Genomic DNA, 25,617 nt, shown 5'->3' on the forward strand with positions numbered 1-25,617 from the left:
GAAGTTGTAGAGAGTGAAAAGGTCCCCCCTGAGCCTCCTTTTCTCCAGGCTGAGCCCCGCAGTTCCCTCAGCTGCTCCTCGCAGGATTTGTGCTCCAGCCTCTTCCCCAGCTCCACTGCCCTTCTCTGAACCCCCTCCAGCACCTCAGTGCCCTTCCTGAGCTGAGGGGCCAGAACTGGAGACAGGATTCAAGTTGTGACCACATTAGTGCCCATAACAGAGGGAAGAATCACACCCCTGGTCGTGCTGCACACATTATTCCCGATACAGGCCCTGGGTAAGCCTATTTAGCTGCAGAGTTGCCCGTGTCTGGGCAGAGTGGCCTCAGTGTTTGGTCACAGCAGGTGCCATCTCCATCTGGATAACCTAAACAATGTCAACACTTGTGTTACACCACCAAATTCAATCCTAGTTATTGTCACATGCAGTGGACAAAATTTTATAGTTTGGTCAGTTTTTCTTTTAGTGCAACTATAATTCTGTGAAAAACATTTCTGAGGATGTTTTCAACAAGCTCATTGCTGGACTGCAGTTAGTAATGACAACAAAAAGTAATCCTCGCTGTAGCATGAACATGAAGGTTTTAGTGTATTGTTGCTTTATTCTTTGGAGTTCCTTGCCCCTCCTAATTTGTATTATTGAACCTGTTCTTTTATCTTTCTATGAAAACCTATTTCAACTAATGCCCATGTTTTCCTGTTAGCACTCCCATGCTAACATCCCCTCTCAAGGAAATCTCCTCAGATGATCCATTTTGACTTGACAAATTGCATAAGTTATTCCTTCTTCAGCCTTTCACATTGATTTTTCTGTGTTTTCATTAAGGTTAATACTTCTCAGATGAAATCAGCTCTATTGTCATTCAGTTAGTCTGCTTCTGGCCTAGTAGTGTTTCCATCAGATTTTAATCATTGCAGAATCTGTAACTGTCACAAAGATCCCGTAATAAAATGGATTCAGGGTAAAAACAGCCCATAAATCCTACTGTCACAAGGAACCAATTAAAAGCCAGTAATAGATTGCATCTGCTAGGACTACTTGTAATTGATAGAGAAGGTTGCAATGAGGCTGATGAATACCTCTTCACAACAGCAGGCTCTTGTGTTACCTGAAATTGGATGAAGCTATAGATGAGCTATAACAGAAAATAAGAATCCAGAGTCTAAAAGTGATAGTTTTTACAGTGACAACAGTTAACAGATAGTTAACAGTGACAACAAGCAAAGTAAAAAATTACTCTAATTACAATGGCAGAAAAGGGATTGTCTCCCTTTTGTTGAGGTAGAAACACCTGGAAGGACAAGAATCCAACTAATCCAATAGAACAGTTGCCTCTACAAAAGCTTTTCAGACATCAGAATTTGCAATCCTGTTTCATTCTCCCAAGTATTCACAGACACAGATAAATTTATAATTGTAATAGATTTATTTTGATATGTGAAAATCCACTATACTCTTTTTTTAATTAGGTTACATCCATCTCAGTGCTTTCTACCACAATACTGTACAAATTCAAATGCTTTTATTATAATAAAGAAAAATTAAGACAACATCATAAAAATTAACAATTCTATAAAACCAAGTGACTTGAGTACACCAGGCGCTACATATATCAGACCTAGCTGATCCGTTTTAAACCTTACCCACATCTGGCTAAAGCAAGAAGTTACATAAGCCATCAAAAATCTAACATCAGATTAGTATGGTCACAAGGGCAGCAATGAAATGGCCATCTGGAGAAAGAGCAGGGTTCACTTCAAATGCACTATTCCATTTTGCTGAAATCTTCTCAAACAGCTTTTTTCATGTATTACTTTCCTGGTATATAGTATATAAGAGATGAAGTATTTACAAGCTCACATATATTGGAGATATATATATATATATATATATATATTTGATCAGCAAATCTCTCATCTCTCCTCTGACTTCAGTGATTCAGCCCCCTGTTCTGCAGAGTAGCCATAGAGCAGAGCACTTCAGGGGAATGTTCCTGAAAGCTTTCATAGCAGCAGACACACTGCGAGTTCTGTAGCACATCCATGTTGTTAATCTATGAAAACTCCTTCCCTAAAGCAGATTACAACAAGATTAGTGACTACAGGGCAGGGGAAGAGTTTTCCCCTTTTCCCATTGTATTAATAAGCAAACCCCTGAAAACATCCTTCATAGGTCATAAGAGCTGAGCATTATTTGAGCAAGAAGGAAAAAAAACCCAAAGTGTTTGGCAGGTGAACTTCCAGAAGACAAAGAATTGGAGGGCATCACTCAATTAATGCAGTCCATAACGTGAATCTGCAGTGTGTCCAAATCAGGTAGAATTTCTTCACATTTAGGACATGAATAAATTGAAATATTCCGCTGCTCTGGCCAATCTTGACTATTAGTTCCTGCAAGCAGAGAAGATAAATGATTAACTATTATATTACCTGATTTTGCTCTCTGGAGCTACCCAGCTGCCAGAATAACCACTGGAAAGCTGTCTGCAGCTAAAGCAAAGCTGGTTTAACCTGAACCTGACCCCGAGGGCTGGAGAAGGTGCTTGCAGTACCTCTTTGGTCGAGGTGAGGTGAGTGCTCCCGATCTGGCATCCTGGCTCCGTGGCGACTCTGCATCTCTGCCAGAGAAGCTCTGTGGATAACAAACAAGTCAAAGGCTCTGAAAACAGACTCCTGTCAACTGGTCATGCATTTAGTTCAAAACTGCTGCTCAGAAACAGGACCTAGAAATGCCACTGCTTTGTGAGATCATGCCAGAGGTCTGCTGAAGTCAGCAGCTGGATTTGGGCAGCCACACACCTAGGGATCTAGGCACACTTCTCTGGAAAGTTCCAAGGACTCTCAGCTGTTCAGGGAAAACTGCCAATTTGCTTTAAGTAGAAAAGCAAGTTACACCATAAAAAGGACTCAGTGTACAGTTAATGTGAAATGTAACTTGATTCAACTACTACAGTATTCAGAACTGTGTACTCACCGCTGCCTGCTGGAGAAGCAGCAGATATCCCTGGCACACACACAGCAATATTAGCTGCAGATTCACAGCTAAAATTGAGGCCAGAACTCAAAGACACTCACAGGGAGAATTTACCAAGCATGAATCATGTGAAATGAAAACTTACTAAGACACCCAACTAAGAACTAACACACTTTGCAGAGATTCTACCAGAAAATTCAGAAGTCAGCCAATTCACTTTTTTTTTCTCCTTTTACATTCAAATTAAGCAAGAAATATCTGCAAAGTTATTTGCCTTTAGACTGAGATGCTCACAAGACAATGCTGGTCAACACCAGTACACAGAGTAACAGGACAGTGCAAAGGGACAGTTCAGCCAAAATCTGTTCTCACCGGCCAAGATCTTCAAAGTTTTGCTGGTCTTTTAGTAGGTATGCCAGCTGGACAGCCAACTGCTCCTTCTCCTCATGGATCTTCTCTCTTGCTGCCCTCTCAGCATGGAAATCAGAACAATAAACCTCCATCTGATCAGAGAAATGGAATCGGGCTGAAAATTAACTTCGACTGAACCATATTTGTGTATGTCAGAATCACAAATGTGTGTCATAATCTGCATCTACTCAAAACACGCACACACTGCAAAGCCAAGACCTGCACTTCTCACAAGGTGAAGGAGACCTAACAATTTCTGCACTCTGTAAAAGATACTCTGAGTGTCTTACCTGGGACACAGGTATTGCCTCTGCTGTACAGAGGCAGAAACAAGGCACAGACAAGCAGTGAGGAGGTGACTTGACTGATTACACTGACAAATCTGTGGTTCAGATAATGGAACCAGGCCAAGATTCCAGTTCTGTGCCTTAAATGTGAGGCAAAGCCTTTTTAGTCACTTAACACACGCTGGTTTGAGTAAAATCATTCCTAAAACATATGCAGTGATTCTTAAGCCAGTGGTTCTAAATACACATCTACTCCCAACTTCTGTTTGTTGTGCCAGACTCCAGCATACACAGTTCCTCCCACAGAGCCCTAGAATATAGTGGGTAAAGGCTCTGCAGGGATCTGCAAGGCAAGCCAAGTAAGGGGAATTATGCTTTGAAGTTGAGAAAATGTATTCAGCATTCCAGAGTGAGCCATTAATACCTCCTGGTTTCTGAATATTGGGTGGGAGAAGTAGCCAGTTTGTGAAAAAGAGATGATACCTGAGCACGGAGCACAGACATCGTTTCAAGGTCCTCCTCTTGCTTAGCAATTATCTGCTTCATTTCATCTATCTGGAGCTGCTTTGCAGCAAGGGCTTGTTCTGCCAACTCCACCTTTGCTGCCAGTTGTTCCACCACAGCTTTATCGACTCTGTCCAGCTGTAAAGAAGAACTGTGATTACGAGATGAACTCTGAATATGACTCTTCTCAAAGTGAAGACTCCTCCTGTCTCCTTCAAAAAGGTTCCCAATTCTGGTCACCAAAGGAACTTGACTAAGACAGCAGTGTTGACTGATATTTTATCTTGAAGATTAATTTTGAGCTTTCAAACTACATTGTATCAAGTTGAAAGACAACCCCCTAGTGGACACTGTAAAAGACCTTTTCCTAGTTTCTGAAATTACACAGAACAATATGACACTTCCATGGTGGTTCAGTTCCTAACAAGACCTCACTGAGGCAGACATTCTATTTAAGAATACAAAAATATTTAAAGATTTACCTTCCCACGTTTTTATAAATGATGCTGCAGGAACACTGATGTATCTATCACACCTGTCTAAGGACTGTGCTGCACTGCACTACACATTAGACCTTACCCAGAAAACACCATGGAAGGTACTGATGCGTAGATAAAGTTTTCTGTAACTGACAGCACAGGATCTATGTTTATCAGAGCAGTGCTGCTATGTTGCATGTAATTATGTAGAAGGGATGACAGTTGTTTCCTGCCCAAATTTGATCCTAAAGATGTTCTCCCATCCTTTCCCCTTCAGTCCTAATTAATTATGATTTCTTCTTGTGATGAGTTTACCTCTTTGAGTTTCATTTCATCAATTTTTTTCAATGCCTCAGTGAGTTCTGGAAGGAGTTTGCTGTATGAATCCTGGAGGTTGTTGTATCTTGCCCTGTTTATGACAAGAAAAGAGATTAAGGTTTGAAGCAACTCTTTGAAATTTAAGTAATGTTAGAACTTCAAAAAAAGCCACTCCCAGCTCCTTGCAAATTAGTCTGCATTTCTGGTGAGAAAAAGTCATGCTCCATGTCTCAACATCTCTCTTCCGAGGAGTTGTGTGCTGCTCTATCCATGGATTGGGGTGCAAACCAATGTCCTTACTGATCATCTGTATTTCATATTGAAGAATCCATCACTCAGTATTTTTATATGAAGTTCACAAATTCTGTTCAAAATGTAACACCCCTCTTAGGAAGACATTCAAGTCTTGTCTCAGACTTCAAGTGAAGGAGAATTTATCAGAATAACCAGACACAGACTCCAAAGATAACGAGCAGCTTCTGCAGCAGCTGAAGATGTGTCATTCAGGAGGTTCAGCCTCTCTGAACAGCTTGGACTGACTTTTTCACACAGTCCATTACATGGACTGCACATGAAAGGGAGCAGGCAGCCAAAGCAAACAGCCTCTCTTTACCTCAGCCTCACCACACACTTGACTTTCCTAATGCAAACATATTGTAGGGATTGCAGACCTCTGCATTAATGTCCCTTTCCCAGCACTGTCACCATCTGACTTGTCCCTGCCCTCCAGGAAGTGTCCTCATTTACCCCTGCTAGTCAGTGGCACAGCTGTTGTCGCTTCTCTGCTTCCTCCATTTGTATGTCACACCTGGCTCTATTCCACCTTTGACTTTATTAATTAAAGAGGGGACAGCTCAAGTATTCCTAAGTGAGGGGTTCAGTAGATGAAAGAATACAGACTTCTGCTTCATAATCTACAAACACAGGATAGTTTCAAAGGATGCAAGACACAAAAGTAGTACTTCAGATTCAATTCCCCTTTGGCCAGGTTCCCTTGGACTTTGCTTCTTCACTGACAATACCTTCCCAGAATACAAAACCCAAGTCATACTCACTTTTCTTCATGTGTCTTGGCTTGTTCCAGCTTGACCTCTGCCTGCATGCTCTCCACCTGAAGTTCTAGCTTCTTGATGGTGTATATCAGCTGCTGCTTCTCCTCCAATTCCGATGCAGCAGCCAAGCTTTTTCTTTCCAGTACCTGGCACCTGATAGAAAAGAAAGAAAGGCTGATCTCTTCTGTTCACCCTCTCCTGATGGGTATTTCCCATGAGGCATATAGCAAAAAGGGTATTTGTATGGTTCACTTTACAGGCTTATTTTGATGAAGAATATGGAAAGACAAAAATCAGTCTATACACAACCATCAGAAAACAAAGCTATAGAAATCAACACTTACTTTCTTAATATTATGAATCTCAAAGAAATGGCATTTGGCAGGAAACTAAGCAAAAAAAGTGAGAGTCTTGTAACCCCTTTTATAACCTACACAATTTTCTTCAAAAGCCCAGACAACTCATGTGAAAAGGTTATAATCAAGTCCCTTGGCTTTTCCCCCAAAACAGGGATTGATTATGTGAAGGAGAAAACAGAAAAGATTTTTCTTTACATCATGAAGGGTTAAAACCCAAATCTTATAATTCAAGGCACCGAGGTTCTATTTGTAGAACTAGGTTGGCAGCTCTGATTTTCTGACAATAGCCATATTTCTGCACTTCACCACTTACAAAGGAGCATTCTGAACCAGCACTTCTTTGAAACAGTTATTTAAGTTGATATTTGTAGAACTGGTGAGTTTCCCAAGATGGGAGTTGTCATACAAGTATGTACTGGATGTCATGACAGAACTTTTGCTCTTCTGAGCCTTACTTTTCTTGAAGTTTCTTCTGAATCAATTCTGCTTCTTTTAACTTCTCATGGGCTTCCTGAAGCTCTTTAAACAGAGCACAAACTTGCAGATTTAGGGTTTCTACTTCACTGCCAACCTTTCAGAGAAAAAATAATGAAAATTACATATGGACAATTCAAGATAGTAAAGTTACAGGCTAAGAAAGATAAGCAGGAAGTCTCACTCCAGAGAAAACAGCCCAAGTTAGTTTGCACAGTTACAGTCTATACTCAGTAATAAGGCCTCATCTACAAGGCTTTACAATTATTCCACACAGCACCCCCTCATTGTTCCACTAAAGATCCACATTTTACCAGAGAGGCAGGTTACATGAGCTCTGCTGAAAAGAGCCTCTGAAGAAACACAGCAGTGTACATGGAAACAGCTGCCAGCACAAGCACAAGTGCTGACCTCAGTGTCCACTTCAATGAGGAGTGTTGGCACAGGCTGCAACTCAGGCAAATAGGAGATAAGAGCACTGGAAAACATTAATTAACTGATACATCATCTGCTTTCCCTAGGAAGGGCATCTCTTGACCTGCAGACTGGTCTTGTTTAACCAACCCAGCCTTGTCCTGACCTTCAGAAGGGCATAGATCTCCAGCAGGTCCCATAGCATGTTGCCAAGTCCCGTGCAGCACTTTAGAACCTCACACACTTCACATACAAGCACTCTTAGTTGCCTGTATTATGCAGTTGCACTGAACCAGCATGGACCTCCAAGGCTATGGGATTGCACTCTCACTTCACACAGAACTTTACAGCTGCAGGCACACAAGTTCAAGCATCTGACTTAGATGAATTGCAACCCCAGCATTCTTTCAAATCTTAATTGAAAACACCAGGACTAAATTTTTGCCTGGAATTGTGTCTCAATCCAAGATATGGTTATGCCTCATCATTTTAATCTCACTAGAAACATGAACAAACCTAAAGCGGGTGCCATATGAGCTCCACATTTAAAGTGTGTTTTACAGTGTGCTGTCACTGGATTCTGATCCAAAAGCCGATCTAGGCAGCAGTGAGGAATTCACACAGTCTAGATGATTTCTGGAGCTAGAAATAACTGTATTTCTCTCTGTTTACTGGGCATGGCCAGGGCAATGTGGTATAACTGCAGTTATGCCAAGCCCCCCAAATACTTGGTCCCCAATCCCACCCCTTTGCAGTGGCTGGTGTAGTTTGGAACCACATCTAAGATACTTGAAAGTTCACTTCCATTACCTGTGCAGGACAATTTCCCCTTGCTCCCTGAGTGCAAGTGGAATTCTAGACCCTGAGGCTGGTGATCTCAACAAGTCAGCTGTATGTTGTTACATCTTGGCTGAGGACAGCTACTTACAGCTTCTGAACTCTCTTCTTCCTGTTCAGTTTGTGTCCCACTCTCCAGGCAGTTTCTGGTTTCCTTCTCCAGCTTTGACAGTCTGAAAAAGAGAGGAGCCAATAATGATGGATTTGGCTTTGTTTCAGGTGAGATTGTGACTATACAAGGATTTCATTCAAGTGATGTACTCTCTTTATAACATCACAGCCACAAAAAATCCCACAAGGCAGAATGGAAAGCATGGACATGCAGGAAGGCCTGCACAATCATGGGGCTTGTTGAAGAACACAGGACATTGTGTACATTTAATTAAAATGGATGTGTAAATCTGCAGGTGTGGTGAAGGTCATGACATTCAGTCCAAAGGGACTGATCTTTGGTATAGTCCAAAAGTGCCAACTCTTTGGAAATAGGTCACTCTGTTCACTGAATCCAGTCATTAATACTGCCTCTGCTTTCCTGTGGTATTTTCAGGGGCTAAGGTTTCTAAGAATTGTTTGGTTATGGCTCATTACCTCTTCTAGGAAGACCACACAGAAGCAATTACTAGCAATTACAGTTTCATAGTAGCTAATGTCCAGGAAGCCTTACTCTGTCTCTGTGAAGTGGGGATCTGGAACTGCTTGGGGCATTTGCCACTCCTGAACAGCCGTGCTGATTTACACCCACAGAACTGAGACAGACTTTCATACAGGTCTAACTCTCCCTCTTAGAAAAGTTTGGAATTAAACTTATTTTAGACATTTCTAAGGAGCTTTTGCAAGCTCCCACACTGCTAAATGTAGCCTGCCAATATCACGAAGAGGACTATAATCCTGTTTTAGACATAGGGATTTTGGTAAGGCCCCAAACAGAGATGATTCATACAAAACCAAGTAAACTGTGGAGGAGTGAATGGAGAGAACAGCCTCAACTAGTCATCCTATCTTTCTGAATAACCCAGGGATAATTCAAACCCAAGAGGAAATGGGTAATTTGCCTTGATCTGTGGCGCTTCAGGAAATCAAAATAATAATAAAAGAGATTTCTTTTGCTCATAGAAGTGAACTGTGGTTTATCCCTATACAGACAACCACAAAATGTTATTACAAGCAAGTGCTCAGGAAATTCCCCATCCAAATCACACTGATATTTCAGCTTGTTGCTGATCATTCAGAGACTTGTAACTGCAGCAGCCCTGAAAGAAAATAGCTCCAAATGTTACAGTGCAGCTACTTCATACCTCTCTTTGTGATCCTGCAGCTCCTTCTCAAGTTTTTCCCTCTTCTGAGTTTCATTTCTAAGGCAGCAGAGCAGCTGGCTCACAGTTAGCTCCTCAGACTCCAAATTCTTCGATTCATCTGCAGATTTGCTCCTGCTTCAAACCAAACCAGACATAAATAACAGCTACCCCTTTAGCAGCACACTCCCTTAACCTAAATGCTGGGATCCAGTCTGAGAGGCCCCCATTTCACACAGTGGAAGCCAGTGCTCTGGGCAAAGGGCTCATTCCCAATTGCCAAGAGCCAAGCCATGACCCTTGTGTGTGCAAATGAAGGGCACAGCAACCCCTTCCCTTCCAGCTGAGGGAACAATTTAGCACTTAAGCAAGGAAAGCAAAAGCAGTCATGACAATACAAAACCCAATGCACTTATTCTGACCTATTTTGCAGCCCTTTCTCCAAAGTGCTGCTGTCTGTTCCTACAAGTAATATTTTTTTTGCAATAAAGCATGGAACATTTCTTATCTGTGCCTTGCTCCTTTATGGAAAAGAAAGCATATACCACTAAAAATGATCATCAGAAATTACTTTCTTTTTCAGAAAAAAAACTCTTTAATGTTTCACTCTCGTCACATTTCATAGCTCTTTTCAAAATCATATTGTGCTACTGTAAATTGAACCAGAACAAATATAAAGCCCAAAACAATAGGGTACGTGATAAAATATCCATTATATATATTATAAAATATCCATTATATATTATATCCATTTTTACGGCCATCTAGACAGAAAGTCAAAATCCCCAAACTGTATGGAAGACAGGCAAGTTAGACTACACATTTGCAGTCTCAGCTGTAAAACAGCATGTGTTAAAAATTCTGCTTTTGTAGTTCAGAAAAGAAAGCACAGCAAAGAGTCTTCTGTGTGCTTCTGAGAGCTAGAAACCTCTGGTGAGCAAAATTCAATACCCAAAAGACAGTGTTCAGCCAGGATATTTTAAGTAAATAACTTTTATCAGGGGATTTTTAGTGCAGTTCTACCCTTACAGAAATAAATCCATCCTGAGAGGATCACATTTCTTTGAACCTGTTAACAGCACCCATCTAAAGTTTCAGTGCTGGACAAAGACACGTGGTGACAGTGGAAATACTTGAAGAGGTACGTATGCACCCTGTTCTTGTAGATATGGCCCAGATTCTCCTCCAAAGGTAAGCAAGTTCCACAGGGAATGTCTTCTCATAATCAGTGTTCTCAAAAGTCACAGCTAACAACAAACTTAATACTTGTGGCTTGGTCAGCAGCTCTCTCAGTTTTGTCCACAACTATAACACACTTTTTTTTCCTCCTTCAACTTCCTATCTGCGTGCTGAAGGACAAGTTTCTGTGATATTAAACTGAAGCACTGTTCTCCCCTACAGTGACATAGAAAGTGAAAACATGGAGCACAGCTTTCTGGCCTGCTATGACCTTAGCATTTTCTGTATCCTTCCCTTTCAAAAGCAAAGGCACAAAGTAAATAAGAGTTCAGCCAAAACCATCTAGCTGCTAAAGTGGACAGCATCCAAAATGGAAAGCTGAACAGTATCAGATGTCTATGTCCACGAGGAGTAAAGGTTCAGCCAGGGGCAAGAAAGTCCCTTGTGTCCTGGAGCTGATGTAAAGATCACATTTTGAGAGGTAACCTGAACAGAATGCTGGTATTAAACCCAGTAACCTGAAAAGCAAGGACTATACTGCACTGTGTGTCTAACCCATCATGGATACACTTCATACCAACCACACAAAAACAGGGTCAGTTCTGAAAGGCTACAAGGCCTCTGACCCTTACCAACATCAGTATAATTGGGCAGAGGACAGATACTCTGTTAGATGGTCTCCAGTGATTAGGAGGGAAGAAGTCCCTGCAGCCTCTATCTCTGTCTTTTCTGTTTGGCCTCCCTTAAAAGCCTGAAGAATTGGCAAGTCAGAATGTCCATAAATGCCTGGCCAACTGGTCAGAATATGCACTCCCTCCTGTCAGCTAGTAAAATTGGATGGAAAAATGTGCTTCCACATGCTAGGAAGGTAGGGCTACTGCAATGGAGGGGTGCAAAGCCAAAGAAAAGAGGATTTTCTAGTGCATTCCTTATAGAAAGAAGTTCCCTTACATTGAAAACGAAACCTGAGGCAGAAGTCTGAACCACACATATCACACAGGAACCTACGTACATGTAGACAGCAACATCACTGGGTATTTCACCACTGTTCTCCTGATGTTCCTTTGCAGTTCTATTTATTTCCCCTTCCTAGGAGAGAAAAAAAACACTATTAGCTTGGTATTTGGACTAAGCAGGACATGGTTTTATTTATTTGAGTTAAGGAATGAAGAAAAACAGGGAGAATTGCTATCAGGGCAATACAGATAAATAAAAAACTCCTACAGATCATCTTCATGTTTGGAAATGCTGAATTTAAATACTTCACATGCCTTTCCCCATATCTCTTCCAGCTTGATTAGAGAATAAAAACAACGAGATCTACCCTTCTCCATTCATCAGCAACTTCCACAGCCACTCTCTCCTGTGAAGATGACTGAGCACCACACAGCAAATCAATGGCACTGCAGGTGACTTTGAATATAAGCCTAGAAATCACTCTCCAGCTTCCTAAAAGAACCACTCTTCTTTCCCACTACAAACCCCACTCCTTGATCTTTGTAGCCCAAAGGAGAAACTGTCTAGCAAATAAAAAGGAGAAAGTAGCCCTGAGTTTTGTCTGACAACTCCAAACAAATTTTAATTACATTTTTTAAATGTCTTGTTGCACATCTACTTTCTAGAGAGAGAATATGGGGAACAGAGGGATAGCAGAGACCTGCATTTTCACATTTCAGTTTGCCTGTGAAAATTTTTTCAGACACAAGCAGAGTAAAAAAAGTACATTTTTAATGCCTCTAGGGAATACTCTCTAGAGTTTTGCACTTAAGCTTTGTTTGTTTGCATCTCTACTTATCTGTCAGTTGGAAGTAAGCCCCATTCTCAAAAGAAAATGCCCCATCTGTGCACAGGTGTTGCCCCCTAACAAAACATAGTACTGATGTTCCCAGAAATTCCAACTAAGACAAGACTTAAGATTTTTAACTAGTGCAATAGAGGCTATGAAATTAATTTACTTAGAGCTTTAAAGTGGAAGGACAAAAATTAATTCCAAGTCCTTTATCACCTTTACACTATCTTGTAATCCACAAGTGTTCTATGGCAGGTAATGTAAGAGACCAAAGAATTACAGAATTATTTAGGCTGGCACCTGGCTGCAGGTTACTGTATTCTTGTTATTCCCTTTACTTACATTCATCCCAATCTCCACAAAGGAATCCTCTGCTGAGATGTTCAGCTTGACCTGCAGCTCTGAAATGATGGCGAGCAGATCTGCCTTCTCAGCCTGCAGCCGCTGCACCTGGGACTTCAGCTGCCTCAGCTCCTTCTCAGGAGCCGTGCAGCCCTCCTGGGGTAAACACACCCTGCATTAGCCCAAAAAAGGGAACCAAAAGGCAACACCAGCCAAGCAGCACACAGTCTGAACATAACAGTGTCCTACATCCCTGCTTTTCTGTTCAGGCTTGCCTGAAAACCCCACAGTACAACCCCTAAACTATGTTTTGGTTCACTCAGCAGCAAGAAGTCTAAACTGTGAAACCAAGTTAATCAAACACTGGGCATCCCACTGCTGGAAAACATGGGACTGGTTCTCTGAATGCACAGATAATTAAGATGTAAATTTTTGCCTGAATATATGCCTTTTGCTGCCATGCAGGGTATCAGCTAACCACCACAATTACTGCATTTTTTCACTCATGTCCTTATTCCTCTTTTACCAAATCTAACCAAGATTCAAGGGAGGAAAGACCACTAGGCTTTCCATACACCCCATTCTAAGCCTTTTCCCACCATCTAGCTTCTTTGTATCCCCTTTCCATGTACAAATCTTCCCAATTCCTTGACCTTCACACAAAGTCCTAGATCCTTTCCACAGTCTCTGTTTCTCAGAGATTCTCCCCAAACTTCTTCCAGTCATGACCATCTCCTTTGCCTTTTGCCTTTTCACTTTCTCTAGGTTACTCTAACCTCTCTCTTAAGCCTCTACATAACCAGCAAGACAGATTTTTCCCTCTCCTTTAAATGCCACTCCCCATTATGAAACTTTCCCTGTGACTTCTTTTCTTCCTCATTTTGTAACCTGAGCTTCCATCTCCTGATAATGCCTTTATTACACCATGTACCATCAATGCAAATTCTGAACAATTCCTGGAGTCTGAATGACATTCTAAGCTATGATTATGCCAAATCTCCAAATATGTTGACAGTGTGTCTCATCCCACAATACCACTCTGCCCCTCTGACCTGCTGCTGCCTCTGGTTTTGTGCTTATACTCTAAGAGGATGCATTCAGAATCAGTTCCAGGGAAGGAGAGAGATTTTAGATTTCTCAAACAGGCTGGAAAACTCTGGCAACAGCATACTTTAGGCATTCAAAGTACAAGTTCTACAGCAGATAGAAAGATTATAAATCCTCTACTTTCCCTTAAAAATATTCGATTATGAAATTCTGAACAATTTATGAAATCCTGAATTTTCTTGACAATCCTGAAACACAGCTTTCAGTCCGTAAAGACTGTGTAAGTAATACTTACATAGTCACACTATTTAAACATGACTTTCCTTCCCTTTGCATGTTCTGAGCTTACTGGCCAATTTTGATTTACATGCTGAAACTTCTTACAGAGTTCCATGAAACAGTCAGGAGAGGAAAGCAGAGTCTACTAGTTGAGACAAAGGTTAATTTACTCATCCTTCATCAGACAACAGAGAATCCACACGGGTCCTGGAGGCACCAGACACCAGAATGCATCAGTTTGGCTCTGCATGGAACTTGTTAGGTAACTTTTCACATGACCATTTGGGACACAAAACAGGTTTTGTTTTGATGGGCTTTGCCCACAGACACCTTCAGAACCACCTGCAAAATGTTGCCTGGCTACTGTGCAACCACCTGTGACATTAGAAATGATGTGTGACAGAGCCAAAGGCAGGACGCAGAGAGAACCTCAGTCAGACTCAAATGGAGCAGCACAAGCACAGATCTAATCTAACTTCAGTGAAAGAGCTTTCATAAAAGAAGACTGATTTAATAAAAATAGATGGCACATCTTTTTTTTTTTTTTTTTTTTTTTTTTTTTCCTTGTTTACATGTCAACTTCTCCCTGGAAACATAATACAAAAAGCAATTAAATGATCATAAGAGACAGATAATCTGACTAGTAAAGGGATGGATAAAGAGATATCAAAGAATAAATGAAAAATTAGCAAGAAATGCTAGCTCTTATTTATTATGTAAAAAAGTTTAATTATTGTTGTTCACTAAATGCTAACAAAAAAAGTAAGTTATCTCAGGTGTGCCATAATTTTCTGTTACTACACTCTAAAGGCCTCACTTTATAAAGCCAGGCGAAGACCATTTCTTAGAGCTAAGGATAAAAATGGAGATTTTAACAAATCTCAAAACCATCCCAGTGTGATGAATCCCAGAATCTCAGAAGGGACTGAATGCTCCAGACTTTCAGTTCCAAAGCATGTCTATCTAACCAATTCCTTATTTACCATGTCAGCTCCTTCTTTTTCCTTTAAGCTTTGAAGTTGCTGCTGTAGCTGTTCATTTTCAATGCACTTGGCCTGCAAGCACTGCTTTGCCTCCTTAAACTTTAACTCATAAAATTCTCGTTCTTCTTTCTGCTTCTCTCTCCAGGTGGAAAGTTCCTCATATCGGTCCTTCATAGCTTGGTTGTGCAACTTCATGGCTTCTAAATAGGAGCCAGAGAGAAGACATTGAATCACATTAATCCATGTCCATGAAACAGCACATTTCCACTACACTGAGCTCAGCATTCTTCAGCATCAAATGGGTTGGCAATAATTGGGTATGAAATGTGAGCCTCTGTCTGGCGTACCTTAAATACCAAGCCAAAACTAAACTGATCATAGTCCGTTAGCACTATAATAAATAGCTTTAAATCCACTGCTGAGATCACATGCCCACACTCACTGACTTGACTTTTTCCTAAACCAAGCAGGCAGAAGGATTGTTCACAAGGGATACTTGGTATCCTGCTGAGAGATACTTGGTATCTTGCTGCGTGTGGTGTTTATATGATCAGCCCAAATGAAACTGAACTGAGCTACTGAAACTACTGAGACTTGGCAGGGAAAACATCCTAGACTGGTAAATTACTGCATGGAAACAGATGCTACCAAATCAAATGTCTCAAACATGCCCAACAATGCTCTCCCCCAGCATTTGGTTAAGATTCGATTGCAGGCATGGAAAAAATATACCAAACAACTTAAAACTGAGTCAGTTCCCTGTAAGTAACAAAGTCAGTATGTAACAATATTAGTCTTATTATTGCAAAATGCTTACAAGATTTTTAGGCAGAATCAATGAAATTATTTTATTTATGAAATGATATTATATAATATATATAATATACATAATATTATATATAAATATATATATAAATTATATATATTTATGAAATTATTTGCTTTTTTGAAAGCAAACAATTCAAAGTTGCTTAAAAATCCCTGATAGTTGTACTTTCCAGTAACTTCTATTACATCCTGATGTCATATGATAAAATGCTCATAAATCCTTCAGGTTATGACAAAAAATATAGTCTGGAGAATGATCCTGCAATTTATGGGTTACAGCAGCTGTAAATATGTCCCAGAACATTATCTTCTATAAGACCTTGTAGCAAAATACCAGAGGTACTTCTACAAACAACTTTCCTGCTAGCTTCCCGTGAGACAGAGATCTTGGACCAGGTCCAAAAATGATTCAGGAAGAATTTAAACACCAGTGTAAAATCACAATAAAGGAGATGTGTGACTCCATGCTCTGCTGTCATATAAACAGTGATATACCTCTGTCTTCTACACAGAAAATTCTCAGATCCCTTGAGTTTTGATCTAACCATTTAAAGAAAAAAATAATTGACACCTAAATTCCAGATGCAGAAGTAAATCTATCTCACATGAAGGACTCAAATCATTAGGAATTTTCAGGGAAGGCTACTGGTTTCTCCTAGATGTACCCTGCCATAGCCACCACTCCTTTTAGAATTACAGAAGGTACAGTATCCACCCCTCCTAATGCAGCTTTGGCAAAATGTTTTCAATGGAGCCAACAGTTCAACAATACAAACCAAAAAAAATCTTTCAGAGGTTGATGAGCAAATAGCACATCACAGGAAGAGATTTTTCATGTCACCTTCTAAAATACACAGTGCTATTCTGCTTATATATAAAACTCTAGAGCAAGTAAGTCACCCTTACATTGGGCTGTTCTCCCCCTAATCTACCACACCAATTCAATTTGATGTGTGCTACCAAATATCCTATTGATGTGTTTCATCAAACTGGCATTGTCACTTGTGGAGTTGTTTACACAGCAAATGCTACCCAGCAAGGGCAAACAAGCACAGAATTCATACTCATAGGACAAAACAAACCCTTCAGAAGAGACTCAGGGCTCTCGCATTTTAAGACCGGCTCACATGCACATTCACCTTTTAGCTCATTGTTCTCAGTGATCAGTTCTTTCATCTGCTGCACCATCTCTTCTGGGGTGTAGGTGTTAAGGGCTGGGCCAGCCATGCTATCCACTCCATTCTCCATTTTACCCTTGGAATGCTCTCCATTTTCAGCAGGACGGCCCTTCAACTTGCTGGACATCTCCGAAGGAGCTGTTACAAGGTTTGCCAAGAGAAAACTTTCAATTTCTTACCCAATTATAAAGAAAGCATAATCACACACTCATTTTATTAACATATGCAAGCCACATGCCTTGTCAGAGCACACAGGCAACAAACCTCGCAACAGCAGAGTATCCCTGAGTCTACGTTAATCCCCCATGGGTCTAAAACACATGACCCCAAGACGTCTTTCGGGCTAACCAGCCCTTCCTCAGGAGCCACTTCTCTGGGAACGAGAGGAGACTCCCGCCTCGCCCACTCCCTCCCAGCCCTGACAGCACTCGGGCCCCGCCGCCCGGCCGGCCCTGTCGGCGCCGCCTTCCACGCCGAGAGCCCGTTTCCGCTGATTTTTAACTTTCATTTTCGCTTTCTTGTCCCCTTTCCCCGTTCTCCTGCATACCCCGCCGCGGTGCCGGGAGGCTGCGGTGCCTGCACCCGCCACTGCCCAGGCACGGCCGCTCCGCCCCTGGCCAGCCCGACCCCAGGAGCCGCAGCACGGCCTTTCCCCTTCCCCCGCCTTTGCCCTTCCTTCCCGCAGGCCCACCGCGGATCCGCCGAGTCACCGAGCCAGCCCGGCCACGGCGACCGCCGCCCCCCGCTCTGGGCTGCCTCAGGGCCCCGTCCCCGCTCACCCCTCACAGCGAGCCCATGGCAGCAGCGGCCCCGCTCAGCTGACGGACGGACTGCCCGCCCTCCCGGCCGTCCCTGCCCCCGCCTCCTGCTCCGCGGGGACTTCCCCGCTCCCCGCCTCCCACCTCCCGGGCACGCAGCGTTCGCTTCCTTCTCGCTTCCTTCTCGCTTCCTTCTCGCTTCCTTCTCGCTTCCTTCTCGCTTCCTTCTCGCTTCCTTCTCGCTTCCTTCTCGCCTCCCCGGCTCCCGCCCCGAGCGCTGCCGGCTCAGCGGGAGCGGGGCCAAGTCCCCGGTGGAGCAGCAAGGTCGTGTGGGGTGCGCTGTCCCTCAGGGGGAAAAGTCCTGCGGGTCGATGAGGCTGGAAAAAACCTCTGAGATCTTCGAGTCCAGCTTATGACTGAGCACCACCTTGTCAACCAGGCAATGGCACTGACTGCCACTTCAGACTTTCCTTTACAGTCACCTCCAGGGACAGTGACTCCAGCACCTCCCCAAGCAGCCCGTTCCAGTGTTAAATCACCCCTTACATGAAGAAATTCCTCCCGATGTCCAACCTAAACCTTCCCTGGGGCAGCTTGAGGCCATGTCCTCTCATGCTGTCGCTGATTTCCTGGGGGCAGAGCCCGACCCCCACCTGGTTACAGTCTCCTGTCAGGGAGTTGTAGGCAGCGATAAGGTCACCCTTGAGCCTCCCTTTTCTCCAAGACAAACAAAACCAACTCTCTCAGCTGCTCCGTACGGGACTCATGCTCCAAACCCTTCCCCAGCTCTGCTGCCCTTCTCTGAACCTCTCCAGCACCTGAGTGTCCTTGCTGAGCTGAGGGGTCCAGAACTGAGCACAGCACTCGAGGTGTGTTCCTGTAGGGGGAGGAATGGCTTCTCCCGGCACTAAAAGACAGGATCGAGAGGTGGGTGTGAGGTGAACAAAAGGGAACGGTGTTGCACAGGACATTTTAGTGATTTTTGCCACAGGATCAAATCAATTAAGAAGGCATTTGCACTGCTGTGGGGATAGAGTCCATTAATGGCTGTCAAACTATGTGGCTGGATGTAGTATCTGGCCCTGGAAGGCTTTAAATGCCAGATTCCAGGGATGGGGTTAGCTGAGGTCATTCACCCTGCACAGCCCCAGTGCTCTGTGACTGTGCTTTGCAGGACACGGGCCTGGGGGTACCTCAACTGCCTGTCCTTCAGTAATAAAGCCAACCACAAAGTTTTGGTTCTTTCATTTACAATGCGAAGAATTGTAGCAATTGTAGCTAAAATGTCCATTTCTGACATGGAAAATGCTAATCTTTCATTAAAAAACCACATGGCTCGAAAATAAGCTCTTTTGATTTGAAAATGCTGCTTTGCTGTCTCCTAGGAGTTGTGAACTGTCTGTTGTTTAATGAAATCGTGCCTTTCCACAGGCTGGTCTCCCCAGCTGCCCTCCAAGTGCCACAGCCAGGGATTTCCCAGGATGAGGGAGGGAAGTAATGTGTCCATTGGATGGTGGATGGTGGACACCTCCCAAGAAATAAAGCCAGCAAACATTTAGGACCACCTATGTGGCAAAGAACAGGTCTGATAGCAGATTTATGTGTGCCGAGTCCATAATCCATGTGCTTTTTGCTTACAATGCTGATGAACAGAATCTGTCTCCTTGACGGTACTGTGAGATCTTCACTGTGTGAGGGAGTGTGATCTTGGAATTGCTGTTGTCTCCCATCACTGGATCCCATGGCTGGATGTTAGACAGGAGTGTATGGGATTAGAGGGACAATAAAGAAACCTTCTGAGAGACTCAGGAACAGAATTACTAGCAGTTCATCATAGCTTTTTATTCAAGCTCTGAGCTAAGTCCTTGTACACAGCAAGACCTTTCTGTGTGTGCAGCAAAGAAAATGGAGTTTTACTTGTCAGAGGAGTTTAAATAAATATTTGCTATTTTTTTTACTCTCCTGATAGCTGTTTGTTCTGTCAGTAATCCCAGGTCTGGTTTTAGTATCCAGAATTAATTTTTGGGAACAGATTTAAGCCACAAATACCCAAGTTTTGGGGGACCAGTTTATCTTTTCAGTGTGTGCTTCACTGCCAGTAAGATTTATCTATCTCACAATTCTTTGAAGAGATCCAAATGCAAAAAGAGTTCTTGCTTGGAATTCTAGAATGGAAGTGGGTTGTCTGGAAGCAGAAGTGATATATCTGACTCTAACTGGAATGAAACGCTTTGCTTTTTAAAAGCCTGAGAAAAATTAGAGTCCTTGTAGATATGGAATGGAGAAAAATAACCAAAGAGCTTTGTGAAAAATAAAAAAAATGAGGCAATTTTTTAACATGAAAGAAAAAAATAGCTTCTGTCTAAGGATGATTAAAGTGTTTGCACAAAACTCCTGTTGCACATCAGCCTTGTGGGAATACAAGGGATAAAGCAATTGTTTGGACCCACCTATTTTATTCAGATTTTTTTTTCACCATGGTTTCTTATGTGATGAATCCTTTCATCCATTCTGCAGGTTACAGGTGACACACAGCAATGAAAGGTGTGGGCTCTGCATAGGAAGGAGATCTGTTCTGCCTCTCCTGGTGAGTGGTCTGAACTGCTGGGCTGAGTTAGGAGTAGCCCATCTCTCTATGCTGTACAGCACAGATAATAAATATTTGGAAGTACGAGGTATAAAAGTGTCCAGCTTTCCCCAACCACTCCATAACATTTGTTTGCAAAAAAAAAGACACTGGTCAGCTCTGGGTCTGAGGGCTCAGATGCAGTCAAGTTACTTAAGAAATTTCCTTGTGGCATCTGAGCCATGGAAACAGTCTTTGTGTACAGCCTGACTCCCTAGCAAATGTGGGATAATTCAGTTTAGCTTAGTCTTAATGATGGAGAATTGTGCTGAATTATCACATCTGTCTAGGCTAACATCTCAGATACTGTTTTTGCAGTTGTCTGGGAGTTGAGTCCTGAGAATCAGCCAAGGCTTGAACTTTGGAAAGCTTTGATACAAAGAACACCTGTCTATTAATATCTCTACATATCTACACTCAGGGGTTATGATTTATCCGTCTCTCTGTCTGTCTTGGATTATGTGGAACTCGTGCCTCTGAATCTCTTCCTGTCTTTCAAGTCTCAGCATTGCCTTCTTGACTGTTGCTGCAGTAGCTGCTGGAAACTCCTGATTTTGGCCAGGATCCCATAGATAATGTACACACATAGCCCAAAACCTGACTTCTCTCTCAGGACACAAGGAATATGGACTATCCTGGTCTGTATCACTTCCTCTGAGCAGCTCAGGTGCCTAAAGAGGCTTTGCTTTATTCTTCCACAGAGCTATCTGCACGTCTGTGGAAGAACTACTAACCTTGATTAATACCTGGGCCTCTTGCCAGTGTAAATGCTGGAGTGTTTGCTGTGACTTCAGATTTGCTGATTAAGCTTAATTTCCAACTGACAGGTAATTTGAAAACATTATAAAGATATGTTCTTTGTAGGCTTTGAGCAGATTAAGTGGGGGAGAGGGGTTGTTATAAAGCACATCCAGCTTCTGCAGTCAGCAGTACTCTGTGATGAATGTCACCAATGTCACCATAACCTAGAGAGAAGTAAGATAATGAAATGCATTCATTTCTTCCAACAATTAAGTGATACCATGGCCTGGAGTGGACTCAGAGCCAGCTGGTAAAATTTACATTAAGCAGAGTCAGGCTTTAGATAATAATCTACAGTAAAACAGCTACAAAGAGCATGAAAGTAAGATATATGATCTGAATGTTTATCTGCCACTGACAAATGGTATGACATGTTACATCTGGGATCATCATGGAGTTTTGATTATGAGTCCAGTATTGAATCTATTGCTATTGATACTGTTCTTACCTTCCACGGGAAAATCATCAAAAAGGAAGTTCAGGAAGCCAAAAGATGACAGAAATAAAGTAGTAGAAAAAAAATAACCCAAGGTCCTGTTTTCAATCTAATAACCCAGCTGTGGGCAGGATATGTGAAGCAAAGGTAGTGCCAAAGAATGTGTCTTACTAACTGCTTTTGGCCTATTGCAAGTTTAATGCAGTGTGTTGTGTACCTCTTTCCCTCCCACATACAGCCAAATGGAAAACTTCTTTTACAACTGCAGTTATATAACACTCCTGTGCAATGACACAGAAGAGTAAAGATGCTCTAGTACGATTTTTGGATGATCTAATGCACAGACTGCTGGCATGTAGGGAAATAGTAATGTCACGGTTTTATTTTTCAGATTTTTCCTTCCTCTAGTGAATTGAGGTTTGATTGTGCCAAGTTGCTGGAATTCCTCACCAGCAGTTCTGATTTCTTTCTTGAGACCAACTCATTCTGTCACCAGTCAAGAATATAATCTGTATTTTTTTTTTTCTAATAGATTTAGTGATTTGAGTCAAACTAGCAAAAATATCCCACTTATCCTCAGTCTAGTGTGAACAGCAGCCATGAAAAGTATTCCAAACTGTTTCCTCTAGGTATCTGGTCCTGCCTTAGAAGCTCTGATGACCAGGTAATTTTCTGCCTGTCAGTAATCTGCTTTAGAATTTTTGCAGAGGAGAAGAGCAAAATGGTAACCACAAGTCTGGTGGTTTTGTGATTTTGTTTCTGTCACTGCAGGGGAGATGAACTGACCCGTGGCTGTGGAATAACTACCACAGACAGCACTGTAGGGTCCTTGTTCAGGTTGTCTTCTCTTTTGTGATCACTCAGTAGATACTGGTGTCAACTCAGGATGCAGAACATTTCACTCAACAGCTGCCATGCCGAAAATAAGCTGGATAAATGTGCAGGAAAGCTAAAAACCAAACTGACCACCATCCTTGTTCTCTCTTTCCAATAGATGGCAGCAATTCTCTTTCCAGATCATCATCTGTTGAACAGGTCAGAAGCTCCAGAATACCAGAAGAGTTTAAAAATACAGGCATCTTTGCCCTTTTCTTTTGCTCTTTCTGAGTGTGAAATTTGCACCAAGAAGGCAGCAGACTGAGAAAATATCTGAAGCCCTTGGAATGTGGCACTGCTGCCAAGTACAGCTGTGCCAGGAAAACACAGGCAGATCAACGAGCTAACATGACCCAGGGCTCAGAGATGGGGGAGGCAGGTTTACTTTTGCCTAAGGAGGATCAAATGTGAAAGTGGGACTGTTTTAGGGTTTAATTGAGAAGGAATTGGAGAGCCATGGAAGAAGGGAATGGAATGTGAGGATTGCAGGTCAGATGGAGAAGTCTTGGACAGCCAAGGAGCAATGACAGTGCACCTTGTGGAAAAAGGATCACACACAGTGGAGTGTCCAGCACAGCAGAGTCCCCTTGGTGGAAGTGACTTCTTAGTGTTTGTATAAATTGTCAAGAGGAAATTAAACAAGAATGGAGCTGAGGAAACCTCTCTTCAGAAAGTACTGTGGCAAAAATCTCTGGCAGATAACACTCTTTTCTTTATCCTGAAATGCACCTGTGTTCATCATTAGAAGAAAACAGCTCCATACCACCAGGTGGGCCATGGGGAGGGATGAGCCAGGCTCCCCCCATACATTATGACATAAAGAAAGCATTGCTTCTTGGCTGCAAAGACATGGTAAAAAAAAAAAAAAGTATTTAGGTGTAATGTTATTTTAAATGTAAAAAAAGCATTATATTATCTTTAAAAAGCATAACTCCCAACTATAGCCTGGAGGCAAATGAGTTCTTCATGAATTTTACCACTTAAATCCTTTTAAAAAATCTCTTTCTAATGTTTTCTGTCATACATGTCCCTTATTTTCTTTTTATCTCAAATGTCTTGTAGGATTTTTGGTTGAAGAGCTCTTTGACTCCACAAGCTGCTTTCCTGCTAAATGTGGAAAATGTCACTCTAGTGGGCTGTGTAATTACACTCCTCACTATTTCTCTTTTTACACAATCTGGAGGAGGGAAATAATGCTACCTCAGTGAACTGAGCTGCACTGGCATTTTTCTTGGGATGCAGCAAAGACAAACCACTAAGAGGACAATTCCAGAACATTGTGGGCCCAAGTCGACCAGAAAAGCTATGGATTAATGCCTTATTCTTGGAAGTATTCAAGGCTGGGTTGGATGGGGTTTTGAGAAGCCTGATCTAGTGGAAGATGTTCCTGCCCATGGCACTGGGAGAGCAGGGAATACTGGGAATAATTTGGTTTGCAAGAAAAAGTAGAGAAGGAGAATTTTTCTGAGGCTGTTTGAGGCAGTAAACTCAGACTGAAATTTTGTCAGAAAACAAAGCGCTTCTCAGACAGCTGAGGGCGCTGAGCACTCCTTAAGTGAGGCTGGCGTTTTGCAGGTTTGGACTTTAAGTTCCAGCACTAAAATGCTCTAATCATGCATAGTGCTGCTGGTGAGCAAAGCCTGGACAGGGAATCAGGGTCCAACATTGCCAGTAGCTGAAAATGAAAGACCCAGAGCTGGTTAAACAACTGCTTCTGTGCTTCAGTACAAGCATAAATTCATTGCCTTAATTTTAATGGCACCTTGAAAGAATTCTTTGATCACTGCTTTCCCCTTCTGAAGCAGCAGGGTTTTGTTTATTTATTGCCATTTCAAGTAGCACCATAAAAGTAGAACTGGAAAAAAATATTAGGTTCATAAACTTGTATATTTGTATTCCGGTCATCTTCTGTCAGTTTTCTCTCATCCTGGTTTTATAATTTTCACTGAGGTCTGTGTCCTTGCATGACACACCTCTGCCAGTGTCACCACCTATAGCTGTCCTGAATTTCCCAAGAAATGGCCTCTCTTGTGGTGGAATCTGCATTTTGGGCACATCTGTTCAAGTCTGGAAAAAAGACACAGTGATTTCGTTTCACCCAGACCATGATGCATGAGTCTTTTTAGGGATTTTTAATATAAATCAGATTTCTCTGGATTCTCATTTATCTTGCATTGATTTCTCTAGCTGATTCAAGCTTCTTAAAATCGTTCTGTGGTTTTTGTTTATCCACCACTTTTTATTAGCAAATCCTTAATTCCTTAGTGCTTCTAAAGCTTCTTAGGACACGAAACAATGCTTCTGATTTGTTAACTCTTATTATTACCTCTAGTGGTATGAATAAAAATTAGTTTACTTTGATGAAACACACTTAATACACACACTTATTTTATTAAAGTCAAGTAATTATTGCAGCTAAAGTCTTTCTTAGTTGGATACTTCATGTCTTTAGAAGAAAGGTTAATCTACTTATTTTGGCAGCCATTTCTGTAATTTTTTCAGCTCTAAAGGGACATCTTGGCTTAGAAAATTAAGAATTTTGGAGTCAGTCAGTTGCCGTGTTTTCATCCACAGAAACTTTGATTTGCATTTTCAAGTACTGGTAATTAAATTAAAGGACCTGTGACTTGGGCCATTTGACATTGGGCATGTGACTCATCTCTCCTAGGTACATGTGTTCATGGTGAATTCCCCACACGGAGATCAATGCCTTAATTTAGAGTTTGTGTATGACAATGTGGCTTTGATGGTATCTCCTACCCTGAGCTGTGCAGAGCCTCAAGGCATGGCATGGGCCAGCTCACTTTTTGTTCAGGTGCCCTGGCATCTAAGGCTCTACATTGTGTGATGGAACAGAAGCCTTCCTCTTTGTCTTCTGTGACCACGCAGCCAGGCTGCATCTGGCATGGGAGCTTTGGGAGAGATTTGCCCTTCATCCCTGAGCACAGGGCTTGGCTCCTGAGCTACTGAACTCCTTGGTTTCCCTGCTCAGGGATGAAATACAGAGAAATGATTCTGCAGAGAAATGGCAGAGCACTTTTCTCTTGTTGCATGATGCTCTTCACTGAGAAAACATAATTTCTCAGTACTTATAA

At 42.1% G+C, this 25,617-nt stretch overlaps 1 protein-coding gene across 4 annotated transcripts; it reads right to left on the bottom strand.

Annotated features, from left to right (window-relative positions):
• Positions 1 to 1,407: 1,407 nt before the first annotated feature.
• On the bottom strand, positions 1,408 to 17,950 carry OPTN (optineurin). 4 transcript variants are annotated; one of them, XM_063397035.1, is made up of 14 exons: positions 17,928 to 17,950; positions 16,987 to 17,163; positions 15,020 to 15,219; positions 12,711 to 12,866; positions 11,592 to 11,668; positions 9,404 to 9,535; positions 8,200 to 8,281; positions 6,839 to 6,954; positions 6,028 to 6,177; positions 4,970 to 5,063; positions 4,155 to 4,313; positions 3,346 to 3,476; positions 2,552 to 2,631; positions 1,408 to 2,390 (listed from the first exon to the last, which is right to left on the bottom strand). In XM_063397035.1, the coding sequence occupies exons 2-14, from the start codon at positions 17,150 to 17,152 to the stop codon at positions 2,269 to 2,271; spliced, it is 1,665 nt and encodes a 554-aa protein (XP_063253105.1). In that variant the 5' UTR covers positions 17,153 to 17,163; positions 17,928 to 17,950; the 3' UTR covers positions 1,408 to 2,268. The 4 variants fall into 4 exon arrangements, with proteins under 4 accessions (XP_063253105.1, XP_063253102.1, XP_063253103.1 ...); XM_063397032.1 differs by having other exon boundaries at positions 9,404 to 9,538; XM_063397033.1 differs by lacking the exon at positions 17,928 to 17,950 and adding an exon at positions 17,805 to 17,913 and having other exon boundaries at positions 9,404 to 9,538.
• Between the last annotated feature and the right edge of the window lie 7,667 nt (positions 17,951 to 25,617).

Source organism: Prinia subflava, chromosome 4, assembly GCF_021018805.1.
Source record: "Prinia subflava isolate CZ2003 ecotype Zambia chromosome 4, Cam_Psub_1.2, whole genome shotgun sequence".
Taxonomy (NCBI): Eukaryota; Metazoa; Chordata; class Aves; order Passeriformes; family Cisticolidae; genus Prinia; species Prinia subflava.

What these genes read in the sequence shown, in the direction of transcription:
- OPTN (XM_063397032.1), bottom strand. Translation starts at nt 17,152, where the DNA reads ATGTCCAGCAAGTTGAAGGGCCGTCCTGCTGAAAATGGAGAGCATTCC. An exon ending in TGAGAACAATGAGCTAAAAG is followed by an intron (nt 15,220 to 16,986) that starts GTGAATGTGCAT and finishes GCTCCTATTTAG; the next exon opens with AAGCCATGAAGTTGCACAAC. An exon ending in TGTCTGTGCTCCGTGCTCAG is followed by an intron (nt 3,477 to 4,154) that starts GTATCATCTCTT and finishes TTCTCTGATCAG; the next exon opens with ATGGAGGTTTATTGTTCTGA.